General features: G+C 49.5%; 1 protein-coding gene across 1 annotated transcript in view; it reads right to left on the bottom strand.

The window, feature by feature from the left end:
- Nucleotides 1-553: 553 nt before the first annotated feature.
- The window catches only part of lcp2a (lymphocyte cytosolic protein 2a), a 534,123-nt gene continuing 517,611 nt past the window's right edge, over nucleotides 554-17,065 (bottom strand). The window contains exons 19-21 of the mRNA XM_070877846.1: nucleotides 12,287-12,361; nucleotides 1,876-2,031; nucleotides 554-799 (exon numbers count right to left, since the gene is read on the bottom strand). Coding sequence (XP_070733947.1) covers nucleotides 674-799; nucleotides 1,876-2,031; nucleotides 12,287-12,361 — 357 coding nt within the window. The 3' untranslated portion in view covers nucleotides 554-673. The remainder of the gene's footprint in view (nucleotides 800-1,875; nucleotides 2,032-12,286; nucleotides 12,362-17,065) is intronic.

The raw sequence follows: 17,065 nt of genomic DNA, 5'->3' as shown, positions 1-17,065 counted from the left end.
TTTGGGGGACGGTATTTTGGGGGACGGTATTTTGGGGGACGGTATTTTGGAGATCGGTATTTTGGGGACCGGTATTTTGGGGACCGGTATTTTGGGGCAGTATTTTGGGGACCGGTATTTTGGGGGACGGTATTTTGGGGACCGGTATTTTGGGGATCGGTATTTTGCGGATGGCATTTTGGGGGACGGTATTTTGGGGACCGGTATTTTGGGGACCGGTATTTTGGGGACCGGTATTTTGGGGATCGGTATTTTGCGGATGGTATTTTGGGGGACGGTATTTTGGAGATCGGTATTTTGGGGATCGGTATTTTGGGGATCGGTATTTTGGGGCAGTATTTTGGGGACAGGTATTTTGGGGGACGGTATTTTGGGGGTCGGTATTTTAGGGTCAGTATTTTGGGGGTCAGTATTTTGGGGGTCGGAATTTTAGGGTCAGTATTTTGGGGGTCAGTATTTTGGGGGTCGGAATTTGGGGAATTGGTATTTTAGGGGCAGTATGTAAAAGCTATGTAACATTTTTAACAAATCTTTACAGCACACAGAGCACCTCAGGGAACACGTGTACGGGACAGCACACATGTTCCTTCCCCTTTGAGGCACCCAACAGTTCCCAGCAGGCCGCGCTGGGAGTTGGCTATAATTCCGGTCAGTCTGAAGTGAATAGCAGTGGCTATTGTCCCGCTGGGTATATCAACACACACTGATTCCTGTGCCCTCCACTCCGGTCTTTCCCGTCAATCAGTAGAAGAGGTGTCTGTGTGTGGTACTCGACAATCTCCGTCACTGAGTTGAAGTTCTGCAGAAAGAATGAAAACGTTTTTGAGCGCCATGTCCATGTTTTTCCAGTGAGAAACTTGGGAACTAGATTGGATTCACGCAGCCTTTTAATTGTTAAAACTTGTAGCAAGGAAGTTAAACTAAACCTTTATAAATCACTGGTTAGGCCCCAGCTGGAGTATTGCGTCCAATTAGGAGGGGTGTCAAGGTCTTGGAGAAGGTGCAGAGGAGATTGACCAGAATGGGCTGAAGGACTTCAGTTATGTGAATAGACTGGAGGAGCTAGGGTTGTTCTCTTTAGAGCAGAGAAGGTTAAAGGGAGATTTAACAGTGATGTTCAAAATTAAGAGGGGTTCTAATAGAGTAACATAGGAGAGACGGTTCCCACTGGCAGGAGGGTCGGTAACGAGAGGACACAGAGTTAAGATCATTGACAATAGAACCAGAGGGTAAGATGAGGAGAATGTTTTTACGCAGCGAGTTGTTCTGATCGGGAATGCGCTGACTGAAAGGGCGATGGGAGCAGATTCAATCGTAAATATCAAAAGGGAGTTGGATAAATACTTGAAATTGAAATATTTGTGGGTCTATGGGCAATGAGCAGGCGATTGGGACTAATTGGTTAGCTCTTTCAATGAGCCGGCACAGGCATGGGCGGCCCTTTGGTCCTGAGGCTCAGAGGCAGGCCGAACAGCCCGCTTCTGAGCCTTAAGACTAAAGGGTCGCCGATTTAAATTTCTTCTCGCAGAGGGTTGCAAATCTGTGGAATTCGCTGCCACAGAGAACTGTGGAAGCTGGGACATTGAATAAATTTAAGACATAGATGGACAGTCTCTTAAACAATAAGGGGGTAAGGGGTTATGGGGAGCGGGCGGGGAAGTGGACCTGAGTCCATGATCGGATCAGCCATGATCGTATTAAATGGCGGAGCAGGATCAAGGCGCCGTATGGCCTACTCCTGTTCCTATTTCTTATGTTCTTATGATAATGGAAAAACATATCTTTGCATTTACGATCAAATCTAAATATTTATGAAGGAGAAAAAAATCACATTTCTCAATGCAGTATTTAAAAAAGAGGAAATTTTAAACTCACTTCCTTCCCCCTCAGTCCAGTTCCCAACAAGAAGACATCAGTGTCCTCCTGATAACGGATTTGAATGTTGTACACTTTGTGCCTGTACAGTACCATCAGCACATAGGGTTGCTCACTGCTTCTCCGCGAGCTGTCTCTCACTAAGAAAGTACCATCCTGAAAAACAGAGTACATCAGTGCGTGAACTACGCGTTACTCACAGGACTGCGACTCAGGGTGACGGGACATGTTGCTGCAGTGTTAGGGCTGTTCACCAGCATACCTCACTGTGGATCACAGTATCAACGTATTGCGGCCTTTCTGATGCCTGGGACCTTAACCTCCTCACTTTCTCACCGGGCTATTTGGGCGAGGGAGAGGTCCCTTCGTGTGTTATGAAGTGCGTTGTCGTAGGTGCGGCTCATGACCCACACCGGCAGCATCCACGGCAAATTCCACGGCTGGGATCATTCCACTCTCTCAGCCAGGAATGAGTGGCTTGCATTTATATAGCGCCTTTCACAACCTCAGGGCATTTCAAAGGCCAATGAAGTACTTTTGAAGTGTAGCCACTGTTTTAATGCAGGAAAGGCTGCAACCAATTGGCGTACAGCAAGATCCCAGAAACAGCAATGAGATAACGATCTGATAATCTGTTTTTGTTCTGTTGGTTGAGGGATAAATAACTCCCCTGCTCTTCTTCGAAATAGTGCCATGGGATCTTTTACACCTGAGAGAGCAGGCGGGACCTCGGTTTAATGTCTCATCCGAAAGATGGCACCTCCGACAGCACAGCACTCCCTCAGCACTGCACTTGATTGTCAGCCGATGTTATGTGCTCAAGTCTCTGGAATGGGACTTGAACCCACAACCTTCTGACTCAGAGGGAACTGTGCTGCCCACTGAGCCACAGCTGGCACCACAGGACGAAAATAGAGCGAGGTGGAAATTCTAAATCATTTTTCTGTTGATTTTACAGTGTGGCTGCTGTTTCAGTACAAGTTATTCCAATGTATGACTCATTTCATTATATTTAGAAGACATCTCACTATACATCTATACATATAGCCACATCTTGCACATTAGATGCCATCGAAGTTTTATCAAATCGGAAAATATTTTATGCATCATCCACCAGGTTCACTGTATATTTTGCAATAATTTTAGCCCACTAAAGATTGCCTGAAAAAAAATCATCCAGCCTACGTGATTTAATTAAAAACAGAAAATGCTGGAAACACTCAGCAGGTCAGGCAGCATCTGTGGAGAGAGAAACAGAGCTAACGGCCACAATATTTACAGGGAGACAGGGAGGGAGCTGGGCATGTGTCAATGGCTGGGAAACCCGGAAATATCAGGAAGGCGGAGATCAGTAAAATTGTTTCACTGTTTCCCGCATGGCAGCCAGCCAGATTGAAAGGCTGAGCACTGCTGGGCGGGAAATCCTGGGGGACAATTTTAATTAACGCTGGAGACGGTCGGCAGCAACCAATGATCAGGGCTCGGTGTGGGGGGGGGGGAGGGGGTTGGGCTCGGAGCAAAGCGGAGAGGAGGGAGTGAGTGAGTGAGATTGCGGGAGAGACATTATGGGGGTGGGAGGGAGGGCGGAAGATCGTGGCAGGTTTGTTTGAGGGTCCGGGGGAAGCTCTCCTGCCCCTCCAGGCCCACACGCAGTGCTGGAAAAACACTTCCCTGCTGGATCTGGCAGCTCCTTCCTCCCTGCAGCTGTGGGGATTCCCGAGCCCCGGGACACACAGCCCGCAGCCGTTAAATCCAATCGCTGTCCAAATCTGATGCTCGGAGTCTCATTTAAATATTATAATTACCCACCCGCCTCCCACCCTCACTTGCGGGCAGCTTAAAATGAACCCAAACGTTACAGGTCAGTGACTTTTCGTCAGATCGGGAAGGTATTAGAGATTTCACAGAGTTTTCAGCAGGTACAGAGCTTTGGAAAGAGGGGAGGGGAGGAAAGAACAAAAGGGAAGGTCTGTGATAGGGTGGGAGGCAGGAGAGATTCAATGACAAAAGGGATGACAATGCTGTTATATATGTATACTTGTATTTACTCTGTACAGCCACCAGAGGGCTCATCCCCTGGAGTCCTAAGGGATCTCATATCCCTTGGAAGTACAGATATTTAAGGAAGCCTCACAGGTTGGAAAGGCACTCTGGAGACCTGCAATAAAGAACTACGGTCACACTTTACTTTGAGCTCACAGTGTTCAGTCTAACTCTTTCTCCATACATAACAACTGGCGATGAGATACAGATAACGAACCCAAAAATGAAGAGAACAGTGGGCATCCTGGAGAAATTCTCAGAGGGAGATGATTGGGAAACCTTTGTGGAGCGACTCGACCAATATTTCGTAGCCAACGAGCTGGATGGAGAAGAGAACGCTACCAAACGAAGAGCGACTCTCCTCACCATCTTTGGGGCACCAACGTATGGCTTCATGAAAAATCTGCTGACTCCAGCGAAACCCACGGAGAAATCGTACGATGATTTGTGCACACTGGTCAGGGAGCATTTGAACCCGAAGGAAAGCGTTCTGATGGCGAGGTACCGTTCTACATCTACAAGAGGTCTGAAGGCCAGAAAGTGGAGAGTTATGTCGCCGAGCTAAGACACCTTGCAGGACATTGCGAATTTGAAGGACATTTGGAGCACATGCTCAGAGACTTTTTCATACTTGGCATTGGCCATGAAACCATACTTCGCAAACTTCTGACTGTAGAGACCTCAACCTTGAGTAAGACCATAGCGATAGCCCAGGCGTTCATTGCCACCAGTGACAATACGAAGCAAATCTCTCAGCACACAAGTGTTGCTACAAGTACTGTAAACAAAGTGATGTAGTTTTCAAAGCGCAACGTACAGGGCAGGTCACACATACCTGCAGCTGCACGTCTGCAGATGACTCAGAGTCCACCATAAGGGTGATGAATGCAAGACCATTAACACCATGTTGGCACTGCGGGGGTAATCATCGTTTCCATTCATGCCACTTCAAAGGGTACGTTTGCAAGGGCGTGGAACATTGGGACACCTCCAACAAGTGTGCAGGTGAGCTGCAAATCCTGTTAATCCTGCAAACCACCATGTTGCAGAGGAGGACAGATCCACGGAGGATCACGACGAACCACAGCCTCAGACCGAGGAGGCCGAGGTACGTGGGATGCACACATTCACGACAAAGTGTCCCCCGATAATGCTGAATGTTGAATTAAATGAACTCCCGGTGTCAATGGAGCTGGACACAGACGCGTGCCAATCTACGATGAGCAGTGCACAAGCTACCACTCTGGGTGGTACCGGGCGATGGTCCCACGCTGCTCGGCAGGAGCTGGCTGGGAAAGATACGCTGGAACTGGGACGAGGTCCAAGCGCTATTGCCTGCTGATGACACTTTGTATGCCCAGGTCTTAAACAAGTTCTCTTCGCTGTTCGAACCAGGCATCGGGAAATTCCAAGGAGCAAAAGTGCAGATCCACCTAATTCCAGGGGCGCGACCCATCCACCACAAGGTGAGAGCAGTACCGTACGTGATGAGAGAAAGGGTAGAGATCGAGCTAGACTGGCTGAAAAAGAGAGGGCATCATTTCACCTATCGAGTTCAACGAATGGGCCAGTCCCATTGTCCCAGTCCTCAAGGGAGACGGCACCGTCAGAATCTGTGGCGATTACAAAGTAACTATCAATCGTTTCTCCCTGCAGGACAAATACCCACTACCAAAAGCCAACGACCTCTTTGCAACACTGGCGGGAGGAAAGATGTTCACGAAGCTGGATCTGACTTCAGCCTACATGACTGGAGGAATCATCGAAAGGCCGCACCTGCATCAACACGCACAAAGGTCTTTTCATTTATAACAGGTGCCTGTTTGGAATTCGATCGGCTGCGGCAATATTCCAGAGAAACATGGAAAGCTTACTGAAGTCGGTCCCGCGCACCGTGCCCATTCCAGGACGACAGCTTGGTTATAGGTCGGGACACAGTCGCGCATCTGCAGAACCTGGAGGAGGTTCTTAGTCGACTCAACCGCATGGGGCTCAGGTTAAAATGCTCAAAATGCGTTTTCCTGGCACCTGAAGTGGAGTTCTTGGGGAGAAGAATCGCGGTGGACGGCATCAGGCCCAGCGATTCGAAGAAGGAGGCAATCAAGAACACACTGAGGCCACAGAACGTTACGGAGCTGCGGTCGTTTCTAGGACTCCTGAACTACTTTGGTAACTTCTTACCGGGTCTCAGCACACTGTTAGAACCACTGCACATCTTACTGCATAAAGGGGACAAATGGGCATGGGGCAAAAGCCAAGAAAATGCCGTTGTAAAAGCTAGAAAATTGTTATGCTGAAACAAATTGCTTGTGTTGTATGATCCATGTAAGCGTTTGGTACTAGCATGTGATGGGTCGTCATATGGCGTCGGGTGTGTTTTGCAACAAGCTAATGATTTTGGGAGACTGCAACCGGTTGCTTATGCATCCAGCAGTCTATCCAAGGCTGAGAGAGCCTACTGCATGATTGAAAAAGAAGCGTTAGCATGTGTCTATGCGGTAAAGAAAATGCATCAATGCCTGTTTGGGCTAAAATTCGAATTGGAAACTGACCATAAGCCACTTATATCCCTGTTTTCCGAGAGCAAAGGGATAAATACCAATGCGTCGGCCCGCATCCAGAGATGGGCGCTCACGTTGACCAAATGCAACTATGCCATCCTCCACAGGCCAGGCACAGAAAACTGTGCCAATGCTCTCAGTAGGCTGTTATTGCCCACCACGGGGGTGGAAATGGCACAGCCCGCAGATCTAGCCATGGTTATGGAAGCATTTGAGAGTGAGCAATCACCCGTCACTGCATGGCAGATCAAAACCTGGACAAGCCAGGACCCCTTATTGTCCCTAGTCAAAAACTGTGTGCTTCACGGGAGCTGGTTCAGTGTCCCAGTGGAAATGCAGGAAGAGATAAAGCCGTTCCAGCGGCGCAAAGATGAAATGTCAATACAGGCAGACTGCCTTCTGTGCGGCAATCGAGTAGTGGTTCCCAAGAAGGGCAGAGACACCTTCATCAATGACCTCCACAGTACCCACCCAGGCATCGTAATGATGAAAGCAATAGCCACATCCCATGTGTGGTGGCCTGGTATCGATGCAGACTTAGAGCCCTGCGTGCACAGATGTAATACATACTCGCAGCTAAGCAATGTACCCAGGGAGGGGCCGCTAAGTTTATGGTCTTGGCCCTTCAAATCGTGGTCTAGGGTACACGTCGATAATGCAGGCCCGTTCTTGGGTAAAATGTTCCTTGTGGTTGTAGATGCATACTCCAAGTGGATTGAATGTGAGATAATGTCGGCTAGCACGTCCGCTGCCACTACTGAAAGCCTGCGGGCCATGTTTGCCGCACACGGCCTACCCGATGTCCTGGTGAGCGACAACGGGCCATGTTTTGCCAGTGCCGAGTTCCAAAGAATTCATGACCGCAACGGGGTCAAACATGTCACATCTGCCCTGTTTAAACTAGCATCCAATGGTCAGGCAGAGAGAGCAGTGCAAACCATCAAGCAGGGCTTGACCAGGGTAACGGAAGGCTCATTGCAGACTCGCCTATCCCAAGTCCTGCTTAGTTACCACACGAGACCCCACTCGCTCACTGGGATCTCAGCTGCTGAACTGCTAATAGAAAGAGCACTTAAGACAAGGCTCTCGTTAGTTCACCCTGATCTACATAAACAGGGAACAGGCGGCTTCAACAAAGTACATACCATGATAGCGCAAATGTGTCACGCAAGATTGAAATCAATGATCCTGCATTTGTATTATGGACAAGGTCCCAAGTGGCTTCCCGGCACTGTCGTGGCCAAAGAGGGTGTTTCGGGTCAAACTTTCAAATGGACTCATTCACCGGAAACATTTGGACCAAATCAAACTCAGATTCACGGACTACCCTGAGCAACCCACTTTGGACCCTACTTTCTTTGATCCCCAACAGTGGCAACCGGCACCACGGTTGGCCACGAAGCAGAACCCATCACCTGCAGCAGCCCAGCAGCCCAGCGAGGGCCCAACAATTGACTCACCAATACCAGATTTCACACCGAAATGATCAACCAGGGCAAGAAGGGCCCTAGATCGACTCACATTGTAAATAGTTACATGATTGACATTGGGGGGCAGTGTTGATATTTATGTAAACATGTATATGCTCTGTAAAGCCACCAGAGGGCTCATCCCCTGGAGTCCCAAGGGATCCCATAATCCCTTGGGAGCACAGGTGTTTAAGGAGGCCACCCAGGTTGGAGAGGCACTCTGGAGATCTGCAATAAAAGACTGTCACACATTACTTTGAGCTCACAGTGTTCAGTTTGACTCTTTCTGAGGGCGGGGGTCCGCGGGCGGGGGGCTCGCAGAGAGTATCGGTGGAGGGCGGCGATCTGCAGGCAGGCGGGGGGCAGAGAGGAGCCGGCGGTGGGCTGGCGGAGGTCCGCCGGGAGGGTGGGAGGGATCAGAGAGTATCAGCCGAGGGTGAGCGTAGGACGGGTGGGGGAATCAGCGTGGCCCCCGGCGTGCGAGCACCATCGGAGCAGGCCGGGGAACATGGCAGCGTACCACTCCAGGGAGCAGCACGTGCTGGAGCAGGAGAGCAACGGCATCAAGGGACGTCACCAAGGTCCAGGTCGGTGATTGGAGCGTGGGCAGGTACATCAGGAGCGGCGAGAGACAAGAGAGCGATGTGATCGGGGCCCAGGAGAGGCACGAGTTCGGGGCCCAGAAGAGGCGAGGGCCCAGGGGCAGCACGGGCCAGCCCACACTGCGATATGTGTGCGCACTAGGTCCGTGCATCAGAGCAGGTCTCCAGTCGTCTTGAGTAGTCCTTGCTACTGGACCAAGGCCTAGCTCTGTCAAGCCCATGTGGTAGCTGGTGTGTAACTGTCACCACACATTAAAAAAATCCATGCACACGCATCTTCCACCCTCAAAGATGTAGTTTGGGACCTGGAATTTTAGGTCCTTCATTGAAACACCTGTGAACTTTTTGACATGAAAGCAAGTCATCCTCGATTTGAGGGACTGACTATGATGATATAACAGGGGCAATGTCAAAGGGGGTGATAGTGGGACAAATAAAGAAACTAAAGATGGGTGCAGAGGAGGTGTAAATGGCAACAGCAGAATAGCAGAGGGGGAAGGAAGCACAGAAAATCTGGGAACATAAGAAATAGGAACAGGAGTAGGTCATACGGCCCCTTGAGCCTGCTCTGCCATTTAATAAGATCATGGCTGATCTGATCATGGACTTGGGTCCACTTCCCCACCCGCTCCCCATAACCCCTTATTCCCTTATCGGTTAAGAAAATGTCTATTTCTGTCTTAAATTTATTCAATGTCCCAGCTTCCACAGCTCTCTGAGGCAGCGAATTCCACAGATTTACAACCCTCTGAGAGAAGAAATTTCTCCTCATCTCAGTTTTAAATGGGCGGCCCCTTATTCTAAGATCATGTCCCCTAGTTCTAGTCTCCCCCATCAGTGGAAACATCCTCTCTGCATCCACCTTGTCAAGCCCCCTCATTATCTTATACGTTTCCATAAGATCACCTCTCATTCTTCTGAATTTCAATGAGTAGAGGCCCAACCTACTCAACCTTTCCTCATAAGTCAACCCCCTCACCTCCGGAATCGGAGAGGGTTACTGTGGCCTGGGAATGTGGCAGAGAAAAGGACGTAGACCCAGGGGTGCGGACCACCCAGCTGGCTGTGTACCCCGTGGAAATCTCCAGCCCACATGATTTAATTGCCTATTTGACAGATTTCAGTCATCAAACAAAATGAGAATTGGGCAGTTCTCAGAAGGTTTCCGAGGGGAAGATGAGAATGAATCTCCATTCCCCCGTGTCTCCGGCGTTCCTGCTGGTACCTGCCGAAAGGAGGGAGCGAGATGTTGAACTGGGAATTCTGCAGCACACCTTGATAGATTCATAGAAATTTACAGCACAGAAGGAGGCCATTTTGGCCCATTGTGTCCGCGCCGGCCGACAAAGAGCTACCCAGCCTAATCCCACTTTCCAGCTCTCGGTCTATAGCCCTGCAAGTTACGGCACTTCTGGTGCATGACCAAGTACTTTTTAAATGTGGTGAGGGTTTTTGCCTCTACCACCCTTTCAGGCAGTGAGTTCCAGACCCCCAGCACCCTCTGGGTGAAAAAATTTGCCCTCAAATACTCGCTAAACCTTCTAGTAATTACTTTACCTCTATGTCCCCTGGTTGTTGACCCCTCTGCCAATTGAAATAGGTCCTGCCTATCCACTCTATCTAGACCCCTCATAATTTTATACACCTCAATAAGGTCTCCCCTCAGCCTCCTCTGTTCCAATGAAAACATACCCAGCTTATCCAATCTTTCCTCATAGCTAAAATTCTCCAGTCCAGGCAACAACCTCGTAAATCTCCTCTGTACCCTCTCTAATGTAATCACATCTTTCCTGTAATGTGGTGACCAGAACTGCACGCAGTACTCTAGTTGTGGCCGAACTAGTGTTTTATGTAGTTCAAGCATAACCTCCCTGTTCTTGTAATCTATGCCTCGGCTAATAAAGGCAAGTATTCCATATGCCTTCTTAACCACCTTATCTACCTGGCCTGCTACCTTCAGGGATCTGTGGACCTGTACTCCAAGGTCCCTCTGTTCCTCTACACTTCACAGTGTCCTACCATTTAATGTGTATTCCCTTTCCTTGTTAGCCCTCCCCAAATGGCACTGGTCAGCTTCTCCCTCCCACACACCGCACCATTTCCTGGACCCGAGAAAAACAAAGCACTCTGACTGCGAGCTCCTGGCCTCACGCTGTTTCTTCGCAATCTTCCAGCCAAGCCACCTTTCCTCACAACATGGCATTGGGGGAATCAACCTGCTGCCTCGGCAACCTGCTCACAGATTTGTTATTTGGTTCAGTCGGATGGAGTGAGTGCGATTACTTCAGAAACACATGGGGGTAGATCCTGACGTTGTGCAACAGTGTAAAACGGGTGACAGCGAATCGGTGGCCCGTTTTACATCGGTCCCGTCAATGGAAATAAAACTGGCAACAGCTGTAAACCGGGCTGGCGCTTCGCTGTTAGACTATTGCACAGAGTTAGGATCTACCCCCATGTTTTCACAACACAACAGGGTCATTGTAACTTTGGGCCCCAGTGTAAAACGGGCATCACTCGTTTTACACTGTGGCACAAAGTCACAATGAACCCCAAGGAGACCCCACTGCCCATCACTGTGAAAGTACAATGGCTCAGCAGGTGAGCCTTGTGCATTTTGGACCAACACAAACTGAGACTCCCAAAGCAAGCGCTCTACTCGGAACTCCTTCACGGCAAACGGGCCAAAGGTGGACAGCGTAAACATTACAAGGACACTCTCAAAGCCTCCCTAATAAAGGGCAACATCCCCACTGACACCTGCGAGTCCCTGGCCAAAGACTGCCCTAAGTGGAGGAAGTGTATCCGGGAGGGTGCCGAGCACCTCGAGTCTCATCGCCAAGAGCATGCGGAAACCAAGCGCAGGCAGTGGAGAGAGTTTGCGGCAAACCAGTCCCACCCACCCACTTCCCTCAACAATGATCTGCCCCACCTGTGACAGGGACTGTGGTTCTCGAATTGGACTGTTCAGTCACCTAAGAACTCATGTTAAGAGTGGAAGCAAGTCTTCTTTGATTCCGAGGGACTGCTTATGATGATGGACCAACACATAGTTCAGACTGCATTCTCTGAACTTACCGTACACTCACCACAGGGGCTTAACCAACATCTCATCAATCGGGTACTCATCACACTTCCAAATAATATGCTCAAATCCCACGGCTCACGGTCAATATACAACAGCTCACATTCTGTTATTCACGGTTATGGGTTTGACACACAGCGCTGTAATGGCTAACATGCTCACATCGTATGATTCCAGGTCTCACGGATGGAAGTTTTCAGCGTTACATCACTGCCCGTGTAACTGACTGTGTTGGTTTATTTATGACCACATTCCATTCTAGCTCACAGTTCTATATGGGTATGTGCTTAGGGTTGATAGTATGACGGAGAGAGAGGGACACACAGAGAGAGACAGAGGGCAGGAAAACTTCATCTCACAGAGAGTTGTGAGGCTGTGGAATTCACTTCCAGTGTTAGTGGTTCAGACAGAAACGGTGTCACCATTCCAGCTTAGATTGGGTAGTTGGGTGAAGGAAAAGATCTGGGAACAGGTTGGGTAAAGGTAAGTAGAACTATTTGCTCACGTGGAGGGTTAACACCAACATGGACTGGTTGGGCTGAATGGCCTGTTTCTGTGTTGTAACTTCTATGTATCTAGATGTGGCGCTGTCTAAGGCTGATATTAGTTGTCAGGGATGGTTATTATTGAAGAAACAGTATCTTTCAGTACCTCATTAATGCTTCGAAGAGCTGATTCGGCTTCTGATCGACCAATGTCGCCGGCATACCATTCCCTGGACAGACCCTGAAACACAAGAATCCCACTGAGAAATATTCTCCGAGTTTGTCAACAGTCAATCTCTCAGAGCGGGGACACAGAAATCACAGCACTGCACCTTGTCACAGCTAGCAAGAGGAATTTCACTCCAATCGGATGTAGGGTTCTGCAAGGGTACACGCACGGCGGACCGCGATTAACTGCAGCACACGGTTTCCCAATGGAAGAGGCTTTCCATGCAGTAAGTGGGTGGTAACTACACTCAGCTACACTTGACCTGAAAGCAATGCCATTCACTGCTCTGGTCTTGTTTTGGAGCGTGGGCAGGAACATCGGCAGGGCCCAGTTACAGCAGAGGAGAGAGAAGGTCGGGGCGGATGAGCGGTTTGTGGCGGTGAATGCTTACGGCAGAGAAGCAGCGTGAGATTGTGGCGGAGGTGCGACAGATGAAGGTACAGGGCCCAGAAGAGCCGAGGGCCCAGGGGCAGCACGGGCCAGCTCACACTGCGATATGTGTGCGCACTAGGTCCGTGCAGCAGAGCAGGTCTCCAGTCATCCTGGTTAATCCTTGCCACTGGATAAAGGCCTATTTCTGTCAAGCCCGTGTGGTGGCTGGTGTGCAACGGTCACCACACGTTAAAAAAATCCACGCACAGCCATCTTCCACCCCCTCAATTGGAGTTCAGGACTGGAATATCGGGTCCTTCATCCAAACACCTGTGAACGTGTGGAAGCAAGTCATCCTGGTTCCAGGGACTGCCTATGATGATGCAGTATTTCCCTGGTAATTTAAGGCACCTGATCACAGAGCACTGGCAGCAATCACTGGTAAATGAGGCTGTTGGGAAGCAGTGGACCAACTCTCCACGTTAATGCAACCTGTGTGAGCCACCCCACCAGCTTATGCACACCAGGAGATAGTGAAAAGAAAAAAAAGGAAGACTTTGCATTTATCTAGTACCTTTCATGGTCTCAGGATGCCCCAAAGGGCTTTACAGCCAATTAATTACTTTTGGCGTGTAGTCACTGGTGTAATGTAACAAACCTGGCAGCCAACTTGTGCACAGCAAGCTCCCACAAACAGCAATGAGATATTTACTCAGATAGTCTGTTTCAGCGATGTTGACTGAGGGATAAATATTAGCCAGCACCTTGGGAAAACTCCCCTGCTCTTCTTCGAATAGTGCTGTGGGATCTTTTATACCCAGCCGAGAGGGTAGATGGTGTCATGTATCTTACATTATTATATATAACTGCATCCTAACATGCTATACATGACTGTAATAACATATTATCTGCAACCACCAGCATACCTTACCACCAGGGGTGCACTTGCAAGAGACAGGTATGTAAGCACAGGTCTCAGGCAAGTGCAGCATTCCAGAGCTGTGAAATAAAGGTGCAGGTCCAGAGTGACCTTGACTTCACTACATGCCTCGTGTGAATCTGTACTGAGGGGACAGGACTTTACAGTGGCGACGGGTTACGGGATTACACAATCCACAGAATGGCGAACAACGGATCAGATGAAAAATACAATGCTGGAGACAATTGGGAGGACTTTACAGAAAGACTCCAGCAAAGCTTTGTAACCAAAGACTAGTTCGGCGACGATAAGGCAGACAAGAGAACAGCCCATCTCTTGACCAGCTGTGGCTCGAAAACATACGCTTTAATGAAGGATCTTTTGGGACCCGAGAAACCAGCAAGCAAGTCGTTTGAAGAATTGAGCACACTGGTAAGAGACCACCTGAAGCCAGCGAGCAGCCTACACATGGCCAGACACAGGTTCTACAACTACAGACGCTGTGTGGGCCAGAGCATACCCGACTTCGTGGTGGAACTTCGGAGGTTGGCTAGTTTATGTGAGTTCTCCGATGCACTGAGGAGAGAAATGCTGAGAGACTTTTTCATTGAAGGAATAGGCCACGCAGACATATTCCAAAAGCTCATAGAGACCAAGAAACTGACCTTAGAGGCAGCAGTACTGGTTGCACAGACATTCTTGGCAGGTGAAGAAGAAACGAGGTTGATTTACAATGCAGGTACGACAACTAACGAAATATCGGAACAAGAAGTTCACAGCACTAAACAAGCTGCTACCCCCACACACAGACAAAACCGGTGTTTAAGGAGGCCACCCAGGTTGGAGAGGCACTCTGGAGATCTGCAATAAAAGACTGTCACACATTACTTTGAGCTCACAGTGTTCAGTTTGACTCTTTCTGAGGGCGGGGGTCCGCGGGCGGGGGGCTCGCAGAGAGTATCGGCGGAGGGCGGCGATCTGCAGGCAGGCGGGGGGCAGAGAGGAGCCGGCGGTGGGCTGGCGGAGGTCCGCCGGGAGGGTGGGAGGGATCAGAGAGTATCAGCCGAGGGTGAGCGTAGGACGGGTGGGGGAATCAGCGTGGCCCCCGGCGTGCGAGCACCATCGGAGCAGGCCGGGGAACATGGCAGCGTACCACTCCAGGGAGCAGCACGTGCTGGAGCAGGAGAGCAACGGCATCAAGGGACGTCACCAAGGTCCAGGTCGGTGATTGGAGCGTGGGCAGGTACATCAGGAGCGGCGAGAGACAAGAGAGCGATGTGATCGGGGCCCAGGAGAGGCACGAGTTCGGGACCCAGAAGAGGCGAGGGCCCAGGGGCAGCACGGGCCAGCCCACACTGCGATATGTGTGCGCACTAGGTCCGTGCATCAGAGCAGGTCTCCAGTCGTCTTGAGTAGTCCTTGCTACTGGACCAAGACCTAGCTCTGTCAAGCCCATGTGGTAGCTGGTGTGTAACTGTCACCACACATTAAAAAAATCCATGCACACGCATCTTCCACCCTCAAAGATGTAGTTTGGGACCTGGAATTTTAGGTCCTTCATTGAAACACCTGTGAACTTTTTGACATGAAAGCAAGTCATCCTCGATTTGAGGGACTGACTATGATGATATAACAGGGGCAATGTCAAAGGGGGTGATAGTGGGACAAATAAAGAAACTAAAGATGGGTGCAGAGGAGGTGTAAATGGCAACAGCAGAATAGCAGAGGGGGAAGGAAGCACAGAAAATCTGGGAACATAAGAAATAGGAACAGGAGTAGGTCATACGGCCCCTTGAGCCTGCTCTGCCATTTAATAAGATCATGGCTGATCTGATCATGGACTTGGGTCCACTTCCCCACCCGCTCCCCATAACCCCTTATTTCCTTATCGGTTAAGAAAATGTCTATTTCTGTCTTAAATTTATTTAATGTCCCAGCTTCCACAGCTCTCTGAGGCAGCGAATTCCACAGATTTACAACCCTCTGAGAGAAGAAATTCTCCTCATCTCAGTTTTAAATGGGCGGCCCCTTATTCTAAGATCATGTCCCCTAGTTCTAGTCTCCCCCATCAGTGGAAACATCCTCTCTGCATCCACCTTGTCAAGCCCCCTCATTATCTTATACGTTTCCATAAGATCACCTCTCATTCTTCTGAATTTCAATGAGTAGAGGCCCAACCTACTCAACCTTTCCTCATAAGTCAACCCCCTCACCTCCGGAATCGGAGAGGGTTACTGTGGCCTGGGAATGTGGCAGAGAAAAGGACGTAGACCCAGGGGTGCGGACCACCCAGCTGGCTGTGTACCCCGTGGAAATCTCCAGCCCACATGATTTAATTGCCTATTTGACAGATTTCAGTCATCAAACAAAATGAGAATTGGGCAGTTCTCAGAAGGTTTCCGAGGGGAAGATGAGAATGAATCTCCATTCCCCCGTGTCTCCGGCGTTCCTGCTGGTACCTGCCGAAAGGAGGGAGCGAGATGTTGAACTGGGAATTCTGCAGCACACCTTGATAGATTCATAGAAAATACAGCACAGAAGGAGGCCATTTTTTACCCATTGTGTCCGCGCCGGCCGACAAAGAGCTACCCAGCCTAATCCCACTTTCCAGCTCTCGGTCTATAGCCCTGCAAGTTACGGCACTTCTGGTGCATGACCAAGTACTTTTTAAATGTGGTGAGGGTTTTTGCCTCTACCACCCTTTCAGGCAGTGAGTTCCAGACCCCCAGCACCCTCTGGGTGAAAAAATTTGCCCTCAAATACTCGCTAAACCTTCTAGTAATTACTTTACCTCTATGTCCCCTGGTTGTTGACCCCTCTGCCAATTGAAATAGGTCCTGCCTATCCACTCTATCTAGACCCCTCATAATTTTATACACCTCAATAAGGTCTCCCCTCAGCCTCCTCTGTTCCAATGAAAACATACCCAGCTTATCCAATCTTTCCTCATAGCTAAAATTCTCCAGTCCAGGCAACAACCTCGTAAATCTCCTCTGTACCCTCTCTAATGTAATCACATCTTTCCTGTAATGTGGTGACCAGAACTGCACGCAGTACTCTAGTTGTGGCCGAACTAGTGTTTTATGTAGTTCAAGCATAACCTCCCTGTTCTTGTAATCTAGTCGTTTGAAGAATTGAGCACACTGGTAAGAGACCACCTGAAGCCAGCGAGCAGCCTACACATGGCCAGACACAGGTTCTACAACTACAGACGCTGTGTGGGCCAGAGCATACCCGACTTCGTGGTGGAACTTCGGAGGTTGGCTAGTTTATGTGAGTTCTCCGATGCACTGAGGAGAGAAATGCTGAGAGACTTTTTCATTGAAGGAATAGGCCACGCAGACATATTCCAAAAGCTCATAGAGACCAAGAAACTGACCTTAGAGGCAGCAGCACTGGTTGCACAGACATTCTTGGCAGGTGAA

The sequence above is a fragment of the Pristiophorus japonicus genome, chromosome 4 (assembly GCF_044704955.1).
Source record: "Pristiophorus japonicus isolate sPriJap1 chromosome 4, sPriJap1.hap1, whole genome shotgun sequence".
Taxonomy (NCBI): domain Eukaryota; kingdom Metazoa; phylum Chordata; class Chondrichthyes; family Pristiophoridae; genus Pristiophorus; species Pristiophorus japonicus.
This window is presented reverse-complemented; position numbering and strand designations above follow the sequence as displayed.